The sequence below is a fragment of the Falco punctatus genome, assembly GCF_963210335.1.
Source record: "Falco punctatus genome assembly, chromosome: 1".
NCBI lineage: Eukaryota > Metazoa > Chordata > Aves > Falconiformes > Falconidae > Falco > Falco punctatus.
Window position 1 is genome coordinate 39,942,815 of NC_137580.1, and position 15,939 is coordinate 39,958,753.

The 15,939-nt window shown below is 39.4% G+C and overlaps 1 protein-coding gene across 2 annotated transcripts in view; it reads right to left on the minus strand.

Moving 5' to 3' along the window:
• Positions 1 to 15,939, minus strand: part of ATRN (attractin) — a 156,628-nt gene that overhangs the window by 53,563 nt on the left and 87,126 nt on the right. Inside the window, exons 23-25 of one of the 2 annotated variants that reach the window (XR_013929629.1) lie at positions 15,780 to 15,858; positions 15,214 to 15,371; positions 6,056 to 7,066 (exon numbers count right to left, since the gene is read on the minus strand). Coding sequence is in view for 1 of the 2 variants with exons in the window: in XM_080396418.1 (XP_080252544.1) it covers positions 15,214 to 15,371; positions 15,780 to 15,858 (237 nt within the window). In the remaining variant the exon portion in view is untranslated. The remainder of the gene's footprint in view (positions 1 to 6,055; positions 7,067 to 15,213; positions 15,372 to 15,779; positions 15,859 to 15,939) is intronic. The other variant, XM_080396418.1, reaches the window with a different exon arrangement.

Here is a 15,939-nt window from a genome sequence, read left to right on the forward strand (position 1 = left end):
TTCACTCCTTTAAGAGGAATTCAGCTGAGAAAAACAATGCAATAAAATCCCTCATTAAAAAAGAAGGAAAAAAGTGCACATTTTCCACTGCTTGGTTTGAAGTTCCCAAAGAGGAGACTTTCTGAAAACCTATATAAAATATCAACCCTTATACTGGACCTCAGATGTGTTTACGCTGCAAAGCTGTTTCGAGTTATCTTGAACTTGGCAGCAGGAATACTGCACTCGTGTTAGCCTGAGTGCCTGAGAGCTGGCGGGTGGCTGGCAGGGGAAGCAGGTACTGCTAGCTCAGCCCGGCGCCCTGAGACAAGTCCCAGCAGCAAGGCTCAGCTTACTCACAAAGCACCAAGCAGTTTGCTCATACCACAGAAAGAAGAAAAGAGGTTATAATTCGCAGCAGCAAGTAACTTTTCAGTTAGAGTGAGCTTTCTTGTTGCTTTAGAAATCTTTTAAGAGGAAAACGCTGCTGTACTCCTAGATGGATTTTGATTTATACGCAACTGCAGCAGTTATTCTGGAGACAAGGCAGTTTTGAGCTACTTTGAAAAAAAATGTGAAAAATAAATATGCCACAACTAGACATAGAAAGTGAGTTGCTAGTATTAAAACACTCCACTCTTCCCAGTTGCAAGGTCTTCAAGTAGCTCCCTCCAGTATCAGAAGCTGCTGTGTGGATGCATTTGTGAAGGATCCAGTTCTATGGCTTCATGCTGAGCAGAGCTCTGACACCATCTGCGTGCAGGATAAGTTATGTTTGTCAGCATATCGACTACTTCTAGAGAGTTTCAACATGGAAAAATTAAAACTTCCGCACACAGCTCAAAACACTGCCTCAGATCCTGAAAGTCCAGCAAAAAGATGAGCTTTACAGTCTACCATTACTTGCATGCCAAATGCTTAAAAGGAATAAAACTTGTTTTCCTAAAGAGTTTGCAATGTAAGCACACGAGGGAACCAAGAACAGAAAGAAGAGTAAAGCCACTAAATACATATTAGCAATTTTTAAATTTTTTTTAGGCTGCAAAATAGCTGACAGATGGAAATGGGCAAAATCTTATGTCTTGCATCACTTCTGACCAGACAAAAAACACTGGAAATACATGCAAGACAGAGCTTGCTGTTGCAGTAGTATTAGTGAAAAAAAAAAGTGCTGCCTCCTTCTCCAAGGAAGCAGTGACTTCTTTTAAGGATCGTAAGGGATAAGAGGTTTAAAACATTTATCAATCTGTATCATGAAATGTTTACGATATGCCAGCTGCAGACAGAAATTCTAAGGATTTTACATCCTTAACAAAGTAGCAATAAGTATATATAAGTAGTAATAAGTACTTATATTTGTATATATTATGTAAACTATATATATTCTTCAAAGTAAAATAAGTTCATATTTATATAAATAACTAAATAAAAACACCTTTTAGTACCAACATTTCTCACATTATTATGCAATACCAAAGCCACACGCTGTTTCAAACCTGATGTCGCATTACTACATGAAATGGCAATAACAAAAAACCCAACAAACTTATTTTCAACAAACAAGAAGACAGAAAACCCAAAGATATGCACAATAACTCAAAGTTCAACCCATTGTAGGATTTTTTAAATGATGCACTAGCCTAGTTATGAAACGAAATGCTGGGAGCTTTAATGAACACAGTTCTTCTCACTACACACCCATCAGCTGCAGGACTAGCAGCCTGATCTATTTTTCCAACATAAAACCAAAGAAAAAACATCAGGTACTTTGGAAGGAAGCTTGATGCTGTGGAGCGCAGAGTATGTGAGCTGGTGTAAGGGCTGTGATCAAAGGGCTGCCTCGTCACACAGTATCAGTAACAGTTTTGAAAGAGCTATGAAGTCAGAAATCACAGGCTGGGCTGTTTTACTCATCAAGGTTTTATTTGTTGAGAGCCTCGGCTATGAATTTGTGTTACAAAAATCTTAACATGAAAAAAACCGCATACTGATAGGTAAGGAAAAATGAGCAACCTATAAGTGTGTGTATATATATATACATAAGCACTTATATTAGCATTAAAAAAGGACAGGTAGTTATTATCTATCACTAAAGGCTTTCTAGAACATGTATTTCACCATTTTGTCATTAAGAACTTCCCAGTAAAACACTGAACTGACAAATCAATCTACTGTGATTTATTTCAATCTCCATAGTAAAATTATTAATATAATTTAAAGATACTTTGGGACCAGGTGTAGGAACCAGGATGGTGCTAGTCTTGCATGCAAAATGCTGTTTTAAGAAATAACTATACATGACACTCTCAATTAAGAAAAAAAAAAATTTCGAAAAAAACCCCAAACAACAAAAAACTCCAGTCATCCCATAAATTCATTAATATAGAGGGCTGTGATAGTACTACACCACCCTGACCCCAGCTCTCCACACTGCTTGCCATGCTTGCCAAAACTGCTGTGAGCAAGATTTGCAAATATGATAAAAAGAAAAAAGAAAATAAAAAAAAAAAAAGGAAAAGAAAATCTTAATAATCCAAAGTCACGAAACTAAGCGAGAGGAGAAAAAGTTTTAGCCGCATTCCAGGAATGGCTTGTTTTCAACAAAAGCAGCCCTGCAGAGCCATCCGAGAGCTGTCAATTGAGTGCTGGTGGCTGCATCTTTATGTCTGTTAGCTAAACAAGCCAGAGGCTTTTTGGTTTTGTCACCCCATGTTAGTACAGGATATATTTTTCCCCCATGGTTCCAGCCAGGCTATATCTACTGTTGCATTTGAGTATGCTGGCTTCTTGTATTTTATTGGCAGTGCACTTTCCTCCTCTTCATTAGCTCTGCTTATTATTCTTGTGACTCTTTTAAGTAAGCTTTCGTATAAGGAAATATAACTAGCTCTTTTGGTAGCTGTAAAAGCTTCCCAGCAATGGCCCACATTGCTTGTTTTCTGAAATATATTTGAACTTGAGGGTTTACATTTACATTCAGCAGCGGCATACTGTATTTTCAAGAGCTATTCAGCACAGAAGTAAAGCAACTGCAAGCAAACAGCACACCATCACTCTAGGCCTCACCCAGGAGAAACTAATTGCCTACCGCAGACTTTGCTTCCATAGAAAGTTAATTCTGCATTTCTTTTTTTATATTATGCTTTCCAGCCCTGCATCTTAAAAGGAAAGAAAAAAAAAAAAAGATCAGTTTCCTTAAAGCTAAGACAATCCATACATATCTTACTCTCTCATATCTAAAAAAAAACCTCATCCTAAAAAATCCTCCTGGTATTATTAAATCTGAATCTCAGTCTATGTCTCTCCGTTCTCCTATAACTTTTCTCATTTATGCAGCTAAAGTTTTGCAACAGCCACACGAGCAGACTTCCAATGCTGTGTGAAGATATGACAATACACCTCACAAACAAAGATATGTGAATTCCTACAGTTCATCCCTGCAGAGCTCAAGTTGTAGATATAAACCCCCAGAACTTCAATGGCTGGGTAAAAGGATAAACATCCCATGCACCAATGCAGCACATGGGCAAAGTTTAACATGTGCAATTTTCAAGGTTGCTGAAGTCATCACCGCCAGTAAAAAGGACTGAAGTTGCAACACATTGTAGCAAGGGTTAACCGCCTTCGAGAGAAACCCTCATTTTTAAGGATTTCAGAAGCTGCTAACAAAAGTACTACTTAATATGAAAGGGAACAACTTCTAAAAGGAGAAAAATGTCATCGCTTGATGCCAAAAATAAGAAGGCAGGAGCAGATAAAAAGGAAGCAGCTGTTTCATGTTTTAAAGTATCATTTAACCGTTCTGTTTTAAATCTTTCCGTCCCCAGCAGAAGATGTCAGTTTGCCTGTTCTGAAAAATCAGCGTGTAATTGCATGTCTCCAAAAGTAATTACATTCAACCGCAAATTTCATCAGATTAACAAATTGATTTACGTTTCATTGTTCAGTTTCAAGTAAACCTCTCGCCTCAGCAAGAGAGATGCAGCGAAAGAGGCTCAAAAGCACCTGCAGTTATATCTAAATAAAGGCAAGGGACATCATTAGCAAACAACTTTGGCATTCCAGTGCTTTCAGAAACAAAAGAAAAAGAACATTTTTGGAACAGAAAGGTCCCAGAGAGCCACAGATGATTATATCTCCGCACCTACATCTATCCCTCATTAAAGGTGCATGAGACACACTGAGGACCTGGCAGGAAACTATCAAGATCATCATCCTCAGTACAGTTTCAAGCTGACAATTATTTTATCAAAGCAATAACTAGCTATCTATATGTATTTTGTTCTCTTTGGCCAACAACAAAGCCATTTTTTCCTTTCCCTTTACCCTTACTGAGAGCTTTCATTCAATTAGCCTGTGGCTTTTGATTACAGAACAACATTAATTTAGAGAAAGGCTGGAAACGTCCATGGGCCACGTCCAGTCCTCAGGGATATTTATGCCCTGTATCACATACCCAGTGTTTCCTCCAGAGACAAATCAGGGTATCAGAGTCAGTTAAAGACCCTGCTTTTAACCGCGGTACAGTTTCTTCACCCTATCCTATCATGTGCATTATCAAAGCCTTTTTAGTTAGGTTGTAAACCTCAAAGAGGTAACCCTAGAGAGCATCACTGCTGGCAACATTCATGTCACTTTAAAGAGGTTGAAAGCTGAAAATAAAAGGTAGGTGGAAGCGTGGGATCCAGCATTCCTCCAGCTCTGTTTTTGAGCTAGGGGTACCGCCTTCCTCACCTGCCAGGAGCTAAGGGTACCCTAAAGCTTTCCTTGGCTGTAGCAAAGTGTCACCCATCATTTAGCTCTGTAAGAAAACAAATGCTTCCTGAACCACATTAAACACCGAATGGCAAGTAAAATTAAAGCTTAATTGAAACTGGTATTAAGATTCATGCTAATGGAGACCACCTGTTTTATGAGTAACATTGCCAATAAAAACCGCAGGATAGGCAAAGAGTATCAGAAGAAGAAATTTAATGCAAAGCTGCTTTAATGAAGGAGATCTCCTTTGAAAAATGAGAACTTGGGAAGACTTCAATATTTGCATACTGCTAGACACGAGAACCATGAAACATTAAGATAACAATGATAAAGATCAGAGTAAGAGCTTTGTCTGAGGACTGTGAAGTCTTTTTAGGAATGTAATTCCTGGCACTTTATGAAATACAGGCTACTATTTCCCACCTAAACAGCTACATTCAGCATAAGAGAAAAGAAGCATGCTTTAATCAGCCGCAGAGCCATTCCTTAGAAGAATCTCAGTCTAGTTTATAATTCATCTCTACTCTGAAATCTAGCTGACACCAGCAGCATATGGCTCCTCGTGAACTTTGCCTACATACTTCTACAGGAAATATCTACTGGCTTAAAAAAAAGACACATTTACAACATTACTGCCAGCTCTGCAAAGCCAAATAGATGTGAAGAGAATCTGCTCACTTACATTCCTACGTACAATTTCAGTGTATCATTGTAAACCAGTGGGAACTGTTTCAAAGGTCAAAGGCGGCCATTAGTGAACATAATACAATCCCAGAGCAAACACTTTAGTTGCAATGAGAGGCAGAGCAGAAGTCTTCTGATGCATGGGAATAAACAGAGCTTAGGCTGTTCCCTTAGACTAACAACTAAGGAAAGAAGAAAAGGTCATAAAAATGTATCAAAATCAGTAGTCACAGGTCTAATATACAAAGCACCTGAATCTAAGAAAGTGTCATTTCTGAAAGCTTTATTCAGAGCAGAATTGTACTCCCTTATCTATTTGAAATCTTACTCAATCACAGTAGTGCAGCTCTTAACTGGAACACTAAAAACGTAAATTTTGCTTCAAAACCTGGACGCAGGCATCCTGGCAATGTCTGTGCCAACAGTAAGACAACAAAAGCAATATAAGGCAGTGATGGGAGGGCCCCAATGAAAGGTAGTTCATTAAAGATACATGAACCAAGAGGTTTGCACTTAACTGTTTACATCTCATTCTTTGGGACCACGCAAACTATGGTTCCTGCACACACGGCAGCAAGCACGCTGTGTAACCCACCGATGTGCCAGTGTATACACACAGGTTAGTGACACTCACCCAGGCCCGTCACTGACAGAAAGTGCTGCAAACGAAAGGCTGATTTAATTACAGCACATTTGAGGCTGTCCTCAGTTTTCAGGTATCCCATTTGTTATAGCTTCTGTGCTTGAACTTTTGGCAGCTCCTTGGAAAGCAGCGACCAGTTTCAGGGAGATGAATCGTTTCCACCTTTTGGTTCACCATTCACAAATTCAGCAGATGAACTAGACAGCAATTCAACATTTTGAGTGGGTTCAGAAATATTTTCCTATCATGGTAAACAGCGTATATTGAAATATCAAGAATAGTTATGGCAACATATTATGTGACTGAATTAAAGCTATCCACAGTGCATTTGCTTTCCACCTAGAAAGGAATAAAGCTTTAGAAGAGACTATACAGACCCACAGTCCTGAAATAAATCAGCTGGAGGAACCCAAAAAAAAGCTTCAACAGCCCATGCAGAAGTTTGAGAAACTAAAAAATGTAGATGGCAGAGGCAATTTTAGCTATTTTTCCACTATAATCTTCACAAAATCAGAGTGGAAGGCAACAATTTAAGTCACTTAAAAACTTCCCAACGGTTATCAATTACTTCCAGTCCTCAAACAGCGTAAGCTGTCTAATGCCATTGCCACTCTCCACCAAGCAGCATGTGCAGCAATGCTACGTAGTCACGGTGACACTTTTTTGAAGCCAAACTTGATGATGAATTGCCAAGCAAACAATACATAGTGAATATCTAGAGAGATTTTGCGAATGGTATATTTTGTATGCAGAAGGCTGCAAAATCCATTCGCCTCTTTTTGTTCCTTGAAGCATTTGGCTCATAATTAACGTTTAAGCACATTCAAATTAAAATACTTCAACCAACGTGAGGGAAAGAGAGGAGGCAATTGCCAGTTAATGATACAATTACAAACTGTGGTTTTTCCTTAATCAGCTCCTAGGCGTCTTACATATACTCAGAACGCAGAGATCAATTCAAAAGGCTTCATTGTGAGGGCTCTGAATCTGGGAGAAGAGAATCTAAAATCAAACGGGATAGAATGGTAATGAAAACAATAGTTTGGGTATGAAACAAGTCAAGAACACAAGTTTGTATTTAGTGTGTGGTAGAAAACACCATCAACACTAATCTGTAATGGAGCAGAAAGCTTACAGCCATTAAAACTAGGTTGAAGTTATTAGCTATCTTAGCAACTCTAATTTTCACCCCCTGTGCATTCAGCAGAGTGGCTCACTGTGATCTGCTCCAGGTAAATCCATGCTGGTTTAAACATTGTTAAAAACTGCTGACATTTACACAAGTATCAAAGGGAGTTTCAAATTCTCACCATTTACTGCTTGTCAGCTCCAGAACTGAAGTTTCACCCCTGCATGAGCTGACTTTTGTCTGGATTGCAACCCATGAAGAGAAGTGCTCTGAAAGTTTCTGCATGGAATTTCCTTGCTTCTTAGTGTAATATTGTACAGCTAATTATTTGTATTCTATAGCTCTTCTCTAATCTGAGATGTATTTTGAAAGACTAACAAAGCAAACTTGCAACAAAGTTTAAGAAAACAGGAAAAAATGTGGGGAAAAAGATCACATTACATTTACATGACTACAGAAAAACATCAATCCTAGCAACATGCACTAATACCCTTTTCTAAAGGGTACACTCTCAGTTTGGTGGAAGATAAGGTGTATTTAGAGCAGCACTTCCCAAGCACGAGAGAGAAAGGTGAACAGCTGTGGTTTGCACAACACTTAAAAGTCACTGTGGCCACACCAGGCAAAGTTTGTTAGCAGAGAGGAGCTGCAAGAAACACAGAATGGAAATAAGACTTTTTCAACAAGACCTTACCTGGGTTTTCAAAAAAGCTTGGCAAGCTAAGGTTTTAAGCGAACTCCACAACGTAGCTTTCATACTCGGAAACCACTCAGGAGGTATTAGGAAGCAGAGTGCTGTACTTTGAAGGCTTTCTGTATTTTGCAGCTTTAGTTATTTTACAAAATAATCATTTCAAGTCATTAAAGCAGGCAAGGGAAGACATCCTAAACCAATATACTTAAGGAAAAAAATCCCCAACAACTTGAAGTGGTTTTGAAGAGAGGTGGAGCAAGGGGGGGGGGGGGGAAGTCAGAATCCATCGCTGGCAGGGACACAGCTATCTCTGACACAAAAGAGCATTTATACTCTCCAAGTCGAGATTTTAACAGGCAAGAAGAGAGGGAAAGCAAGACAGATTTAAATCAAGGACTTCAGAACAAAGTTTCTAATATTTAAAAATAATATAAAGTGGACAGCAGAATAATTGCTCTGCAGTAAAGACTGTGCATTTCTAAAGTTTTCTGTTGTAAGATTTTGTATATACGCAAACATTTCTGGTTAGATACATCAATTGTATCTAAGTTGAAAACAAGCCAGGATAAATGAGTGTACCAACAATGATTGTTTATTATGATAGTCAAACAAACAAACCCCAAAACACCAGCTGGACATGCTCCACTGCACAGGAAAAGACCACACACATGTGTAAGCTGCAAGGTGACACGTGCACACACACACACACAAGGAGAGAACATTTTCCAGCAGTCTGGCAGTAGCGAAGTTTCACTGACTTCATCATACTTATATTAAAACCACTCTGACTTCAAAAGGGAAATTGAAACATGTTCTGTAGCTGCAAGAAATTTAATAGTGTAACTGCAATGAGCAAAACTGTGGGATGCAGTCTCTGAGATAAAAAACCCAGTCTGCATCCCAGCCATACTGCAATATGTAGCTTTAATTAATGAGTCAGCTTGCCCTGAAGGACTAAACCCAAGTGCAGTTGGGTTTATTTTATGCAGTAAAATAAGGGACATCACTTAGAAAAAGAAGAGAGGAAATATGGGAAAGGTCGAAGTAAAAACTATTCCTGAGAAGAAACAGCATAAGATAAGTGCTGAAGAAAGCAGTCAGGAAAGCAGAGAGGTCAAGAAGTGAGAAGTCACCCCATGGCTCTATTTTAAAACTTGTAGTGAACCCCAGTCAAGGATTCACTGCTAGGAAGTCTTTGTCCCAAAAATCCACACCATGATTCATCTTCTATTTTACCTTATTGAAGATAAACTTCTACAGAGAGCCAAGACTTTACAAAAAAGGAAAAAAACAGAGGAAAAAAAATAGGGAAGAGGTACAGAAAGGAGAGGTAGGAACACAGACTGCAATTAAGGGCAATTGAGGGCAGCTCAATCCACCATGGCAGATTGCACAAGACCTGAAAGGACATAGTGACTCCTAGAGACCAGTAATACTTTTTTACTGACTTTTGCCTAGTTTTTTCCTCTATGGAACCATTATTTTTTGTAATACAATCTCCTACTCATCACCTGCTCTGAAAAACATCATCAGAATGGCAAGGGAAAAGAAATTAGTTAAAGCAGTACACCTGGGTGGTGTGAGAAGCGTAATGTTCAACTGTAGAGTCTTAGCATCCAGTGTGGAAAAGCTTTCATGGGGTATCAAATCTGACAGCTGTTACACCAGATGGTGAACGGACTGCAAGTACAGTGTGATACCAGCCAAAAGCAGATCTATATGGTTACAGGCACCTTATAAAGAAGACAGGACACCCCTCACAAGGGCAGACCTAGCAAATACGGGCCAGGATGAGGAGACAATGAAGTGGGATGGAAAGGTGAGGGATCCAGGGGGTAGTGGCCAGTGGCATGAAGTCTATCTAGTTGGAGGCCAATAGCTAGTGGTGTACCCCAAGAATCAATATTGGGTCTGATGCTATTTAACATCTTCATTAATGATCTGGATGATGAAGCTGTGTACCCCCAGCAAGTTTGCAGATGACATCGAACTGGCAGGAGTGGCTGATCACCAGAGGGTCATGCTGCCATCCAGTGGGACCTTGGCAGGCTGGAGAAATGGGCCAACAGGAACCTTGTAAAGTTCAACAAGGGGAAGTGCAAAGTTCTGCCCCTGTGGAGTAATAACCTCAGCACCAGCATGTGCTGGGGGCCACCCAGCTGAGAAACAGCTTGGCAGGAAATGCCCTGGGAGTCCTGGTGAACACCAGATTGAACATGAGCCAGCCACGTGCCCTTGCTGCAAAGACTGCCAATGGTACTTGCTTACCATGCATGGAGTATTGCCAGCAGGGTGAGGCAGGTGGTCCCTTCCCATCTACTCAGCACTGGCAAGACCACATCTGGAGTACTGGGTCCAGTTCTACACTCTCCAGTACAAGAGAGACATGGACATACAGGATGATTCTATGACAGTATCCAACAAAGGGCCACAAAGATGATGAAGGGACTGGACCATCTGTGCTGTGAAGGAAGGCTGAGAGAGCTGGGATTGCTCAGCCTGGAGAAAAGAAGGCTCAGGGTACATCTCAATGAATATAAACACCTGAAGGGAAGATGCAAAGAGAACAGTGCCAGGCTCTTGCCAGTGGTGCCCAGTGACAGGACCAGAGGCACTGTGCATAAACACAGGAGGGTCCCTCTGAACACCAAGAAACACTTTTTTACTGTGAGGGTGACCGAGCACTCGCACAGGTTGCCCAGGGAGGTTGTCGATTCTCCACCATTGGAGATCTTAAAAAACTGCCTGTTCAAGTCCCTTGGCAAGTGGGTCCCTGTTTGAGCAGGATGCTGGAACAGATGACCTCCAGAGGTCCCCCTTCTAACCTCAACCACTCTGGGATTCTGTGAAGCAGACCACACCGTTTGTTACATTCAGGAATGCAAAATGCAGACAGGTCTCCAACAGTTGTTAATGAATGCAGAAGAAAACTGGGTTTATCTCACACTCAAACGAACAACACTGCTAGGCTCCTGTGAGAAAGGAGGAAGGCATGCATATGCTGAGCTACGAAAATATCTCCAGCAAAAGGATGTGCAGGTGGGCTTCCTGGAGAAGAATGACAAAGCTGCAGCAAAGTAACAAAGAACTGCTACTGCAAACATGAGAAAGGACCGAGACATTAAACATGAAATAGGTATTCAGAGAAAAATGACAGAAAAACATAAATTTGGGGAAAAAAGTTTCTTAGCTATGAACTGAAGAGCAGACTAATAGAAATCATAAGGAACACGTATTCCTGGATATAAAATTGCTGCCAGACTTCTTCACAAAAAGGGTCTCTGAACCAGTAAGAGCTGATGCTATTTTAGACTTTGTTTTGGCAAAGAAATAATTTGACATTAAGAAGAGCTGGTGATATAAAATTACCTTGGATTGAGTGCACACAAGCACATTCATATTAAATTAAGGCTAAAACAACATAACTGTTGTAAAAGAAACAAAGTTCACACTTTAGCTTTTATTAAAAGTTCACTCTTTAGCTTTTATTAAATAATAAATAAATTTAATTAATTTTAATTTTTATTAAATAATAAAATAAATAAAATGGATTAAATGAATTAAATAAATAAATATTAAATAAATAATGAATTAAATAAATAAGACAGTAAAATCAAGTGGACTAAGGAGATAAGGAATGGGAAAGCAGCCATCTAAGTCCATCTCTCAGGTCAAAGATGCAAAACTATTTGAAAGCTGCATCCTCAGAACTAACCCCGAAAAGGACATTAGGAACAATTAAAGGCTCCACGTATTACAAAGAGGAAAGGATTCATTAGCAATGTCTTAGAAGCCAACCAGTAGCACAGAGATAAAAGAACTGCCAAATTTCAAGCTGTGCTAGACCTCAGCAATTGATAAACAAAATAGCAAGAGACATTTCAGCCATAAGAGTAAAGATGACCAGAAAGGGAAAGGGAAGATCGTATATTGTAAGGATAGGCAAGAGATTAAATTAATCAGCTGCATTCCTAAAACTAATCTGGAGTTTTCATTAATGACAGGGACACTGAACACATGTGCAAGGCAAAGTGTCTAATGGGAATGAGGTTATAGAAAGATATATAACCAAGGTGGAGACAGAACTCAGATGTTTCAATGTGTTCAAAGTCAGTGAAAGCAGTCAGCGTGCATCCCAGCACTCCAAAAGAAATGGCACATAAAGTAACACCTGTGGTAGCAAGGCTGTTAAAGCAATCTACCAGCTGAGCATGGCATTACAGAAAAATTAGAACTTGTATTTAGAGGAAAAGGGAGAATCTAGATATTCATGCTCCCAGGACCTCAACAGTATGCAAAGTTTTGGGACAAGCTTTGAATAGAAGAATTGAAGTAGTAAATTAAAAACTGAAATCAACAAGCAATAGAGTATACAACAGCAGTCTGCGCTACACCAGCCCACCACCTGACAGGATGCTGTAGCAAGATGGGGGTTGGTCTCTTCTCCCAAGCAACATGAATAGTACAGAGGATACACACTCAAGATGCAGCAGGGGAGATTTAGATTGGAAATAAGGAAGAATTTCTTCACTGCAATGGTGGTCAAGCACTGGAACAGGTTGCCCAGGGATGTGGTGAAGTCACCATCCCTGGAAATGTTTAAAAAGGATGTAGATGCGGTGTTTAGGGACATGGTTTAGTGCTGGACTTGGCAGTGCTGGGTTAATGGTTGGACTTGATAATCTTGAAGGTCCTTTCCAACCTAAATGATTCTATGATTCTATTTTATGTATGCAAAAATTATTAATTATATAGACCCAGGCAGCAGAACTGAGCTAATCAAAATTTCATTATGGATATCAATACACTGGAAATTCCTGGGCAAGATAAAAATGGCAGAGATTATTTCAAGAATTGTAGTGATTAAAGAGGACAGAAGTTGGTTCAAAGATGGCATTTGGACAGACTTTGATATATTCCTTAGTGACACAGGCCCAAAAAGGAAGTGTGCTAACATCACAATCTGCTGACAATGTTCAAGGGGTTCATTAATAAAAACATGGAAAAGAACCACGCAGGAGAACAGCTAGATGATCTTCAGGACTGGCAATACCATCCAGTAACAGCAGTGAGACAACATTTTATGATGCCATTAGGGACTGAGAAGAACATTTGCTATAAAGACTGGGATCTCATCAGTTGGAAACCAAGGATGTGAAAGAACAGGGTGTATAGTCCATATTAAAATGAATAAGGACTATTGATTGCTGTAGCTATGACTATGAGCAAAGTATAATACTGCCACAAAAGGACCTAGAAAGTTCTATAAAGAAGCTAGAAATACCGCTGTACAAAGCAATGGCGAGACTTGATCTCCGTGACCTTATGCATGGCCGCACAAAACTGTACAGGCCAGATTAATACAAGAGAGTGCAGGGGAAAAACAAATGAGGCAACTGAACCTGAAAAACCTGTTTCATAGGACAAGATGATGAGGGTTTGTCTTGCTTAAGCAAACAAATACACACTAAAGGCTGAGAGAGGTTATGACTTGCCCAAATTCATCCAGGGAAAGCAGGAGACCTAGCTGCCAAACAAGAAGATGGAGGGGACAGTTAAACTCAATGATAATGCTCGCATAGGAAAAGCTAGCAGAAATTCACTGTAAGCACAGGTAGGGTAGAGACTAGAATAAACACAGGAGAGCTTAAGTGACAGGAGACATCACTGTTCTTAAACATCTACAAAGTCCTAACACAAAGTTCTGTGTCAGAAAATACCAAATAAATACACCAGAGTAAGGTACAGGCCAGCACTGATTATGGAAAGTAGACTATCCGCCAACATAACCTGTAAGTTAAAATATAATTATTTTTTTTACTCCCATGATTACCAATTTGATAAAAGAAAAGCCTGAATATTTAAAGAAATCACTGACAACTGCCCACCTTTGTACGCAGGATGTTACTTTCTCTTCCAAAAGCAGTACTTATCTTAAATGAAAACAATGAGGCTTACTACTTGCTGCCTGAGTATCCAATGACATAAAGGTTTTACCTTGCAGCTCTTGCAAACTTTCCCATATCTAAAAATTAGGACTTGACAATGAACTAAGACTTTACCAACTTGTAAAATAAGAACTCTCTAGCTGGGAAATGATTACCGAAATGATTACTGGTATTTTAAATGGTATTAAAAAGAACAAAATGCAGTCCAAAGTCAGCCTATCAAATCCACCAACCTGCAATGAACAAGACAAAATTTCCCAAGTACTTGAAACCCACCACCTTTACCAGAAGGTGACGCACAGACATTTAAAAAATATTCCAGTTTTTTTTAAAAAAAAGTTCAGGAAATACCTCAAAAAATATCCCTATAGCTTAAGGACCTTTTCTCCAGGTGGACCTCATTTCCCTGCTCAGTATTATCACACGCATTATGTCTGCTGGAAATGACCCCTACGGTGAGTCTGTGTGACTGATATGTCTGAAGTATCAAGTGGATTAATGTGAAGTTGTAAGCTTTCAGATAATAATTGACTGAGTAAGGGTGAAGATGGAAGAATTCAGGTTCCCACATTTGACCAAGCTTCTTAAAAAAGGTAGAATTTAAATATACAGAGCCTCATTTGAGCTCTGTTCCAGACCCAGAAGTACTTTTGTCCTTCAAAAGGCCCCTGTTATCACTCTCGAGTACACTGCAGCTTGATACTTGACTTAGCCCAGAGCAAGAAGGTGGCCGAGGCTTCTCTGAATTATTAGCTGCAGCAGAGTTGCAGAGTCTCTGTGATTGCAGCCTGTGATCTATGAGTGTTTTCATGATCCACCAAGCTTCATCCACTCCTTCTTCAGCACTGGCCTTATCATCACAGTCAGTGTGACTCCCCAGGCAATGTGTGTAACTGACTGCACTGAATTAAGGGAAAGAATAAGCTTCAGCTTATTCTGCAGGTACTACCAGTCTTGGGCAGCAAAACGAGAAAGGAGGGTGGTCCTCAGGCTGTGCTTTTTCAGAATAAGATGTAAAAAAGAGACACTGAGAACATTTCCTCTGTTTTCTTATTCCAGGCTTGGTTTTTGGCTGTGTCTTTGTTTTCTTCAACATCAATATATACACATTTAAGGTCAGAGACCTCATTAGCACACAGCCCTGTTAATAAGCAAGCATCCCACTTCATTTCACAGCACATTTTTAGATCCACTAGGCTGAGGCAACATCAGAAGATGATGCACCTTCTTGCTCTTAAGCAGGAACATCAAACCTTTTGTCTGCTGCAGGATTATATTGAGACCTGGTTCAGCTGGGACAACACAAAGCACACCTAACTGCCACATTGCTTGAGAAAAAAATACTTTAAATAATTATACACACTTTAACAGTTCCTACCTGTATTTTTATCGGCCACGTGAAATTGCTGACGTAAACGAAGAAAGTGATGTTTGGATTGTTGCGAAAATCAAATTTCTCATTGGAGAAACTGTCCTTGTATTCTTTTATATTGGTTCTTGAAACAACTGGAATTTCCTCCCCAGCCTGTGTGCCAGCTGTTTTCAAATGTTAAAAAGTAGCAAGAAAAAATGTTTCAATGCGCATTTTAAATAGCAAACAAAAGGGAAAAGCCTCCTGAAATTCTAAGGTTATAAAAGTAACTATTCATTCTAACACTACTATTTTAAGTTGCACTGCACTATCAAAATCACTGTATGCCAAAATATTACGTTATAAAAATAAAATCTGCACCTTCGATGTTCCCAGAATACACTATTAAGATATAAAAACATAGTTCTTTTTAACATTTTACCTCTGCCCCCAGGCTCAACATTTAAGAATACTACCTAACAAGTTCATAGTTTAAAAAAAAAAAAACACAAATGTTTCCCCAACTAAATTTGCATTTGTCAGAAACTTAACTGAAACAAGCTACCAAGCAACTTAGTTCATACTCATTTTACCTGCAAAACTTGTGGACCAAGTAATGTTGAGGTTGAAGTTTTTAGATGCATTGATAAACATGTCCAGGTCTCTGTTTTGCTGGAGTGGGAGGAAAGAACAAAACACAACCCATTTGTAGGACAACCAATTTTAGCATTTCCTAGCAAATCTTCACTAAAA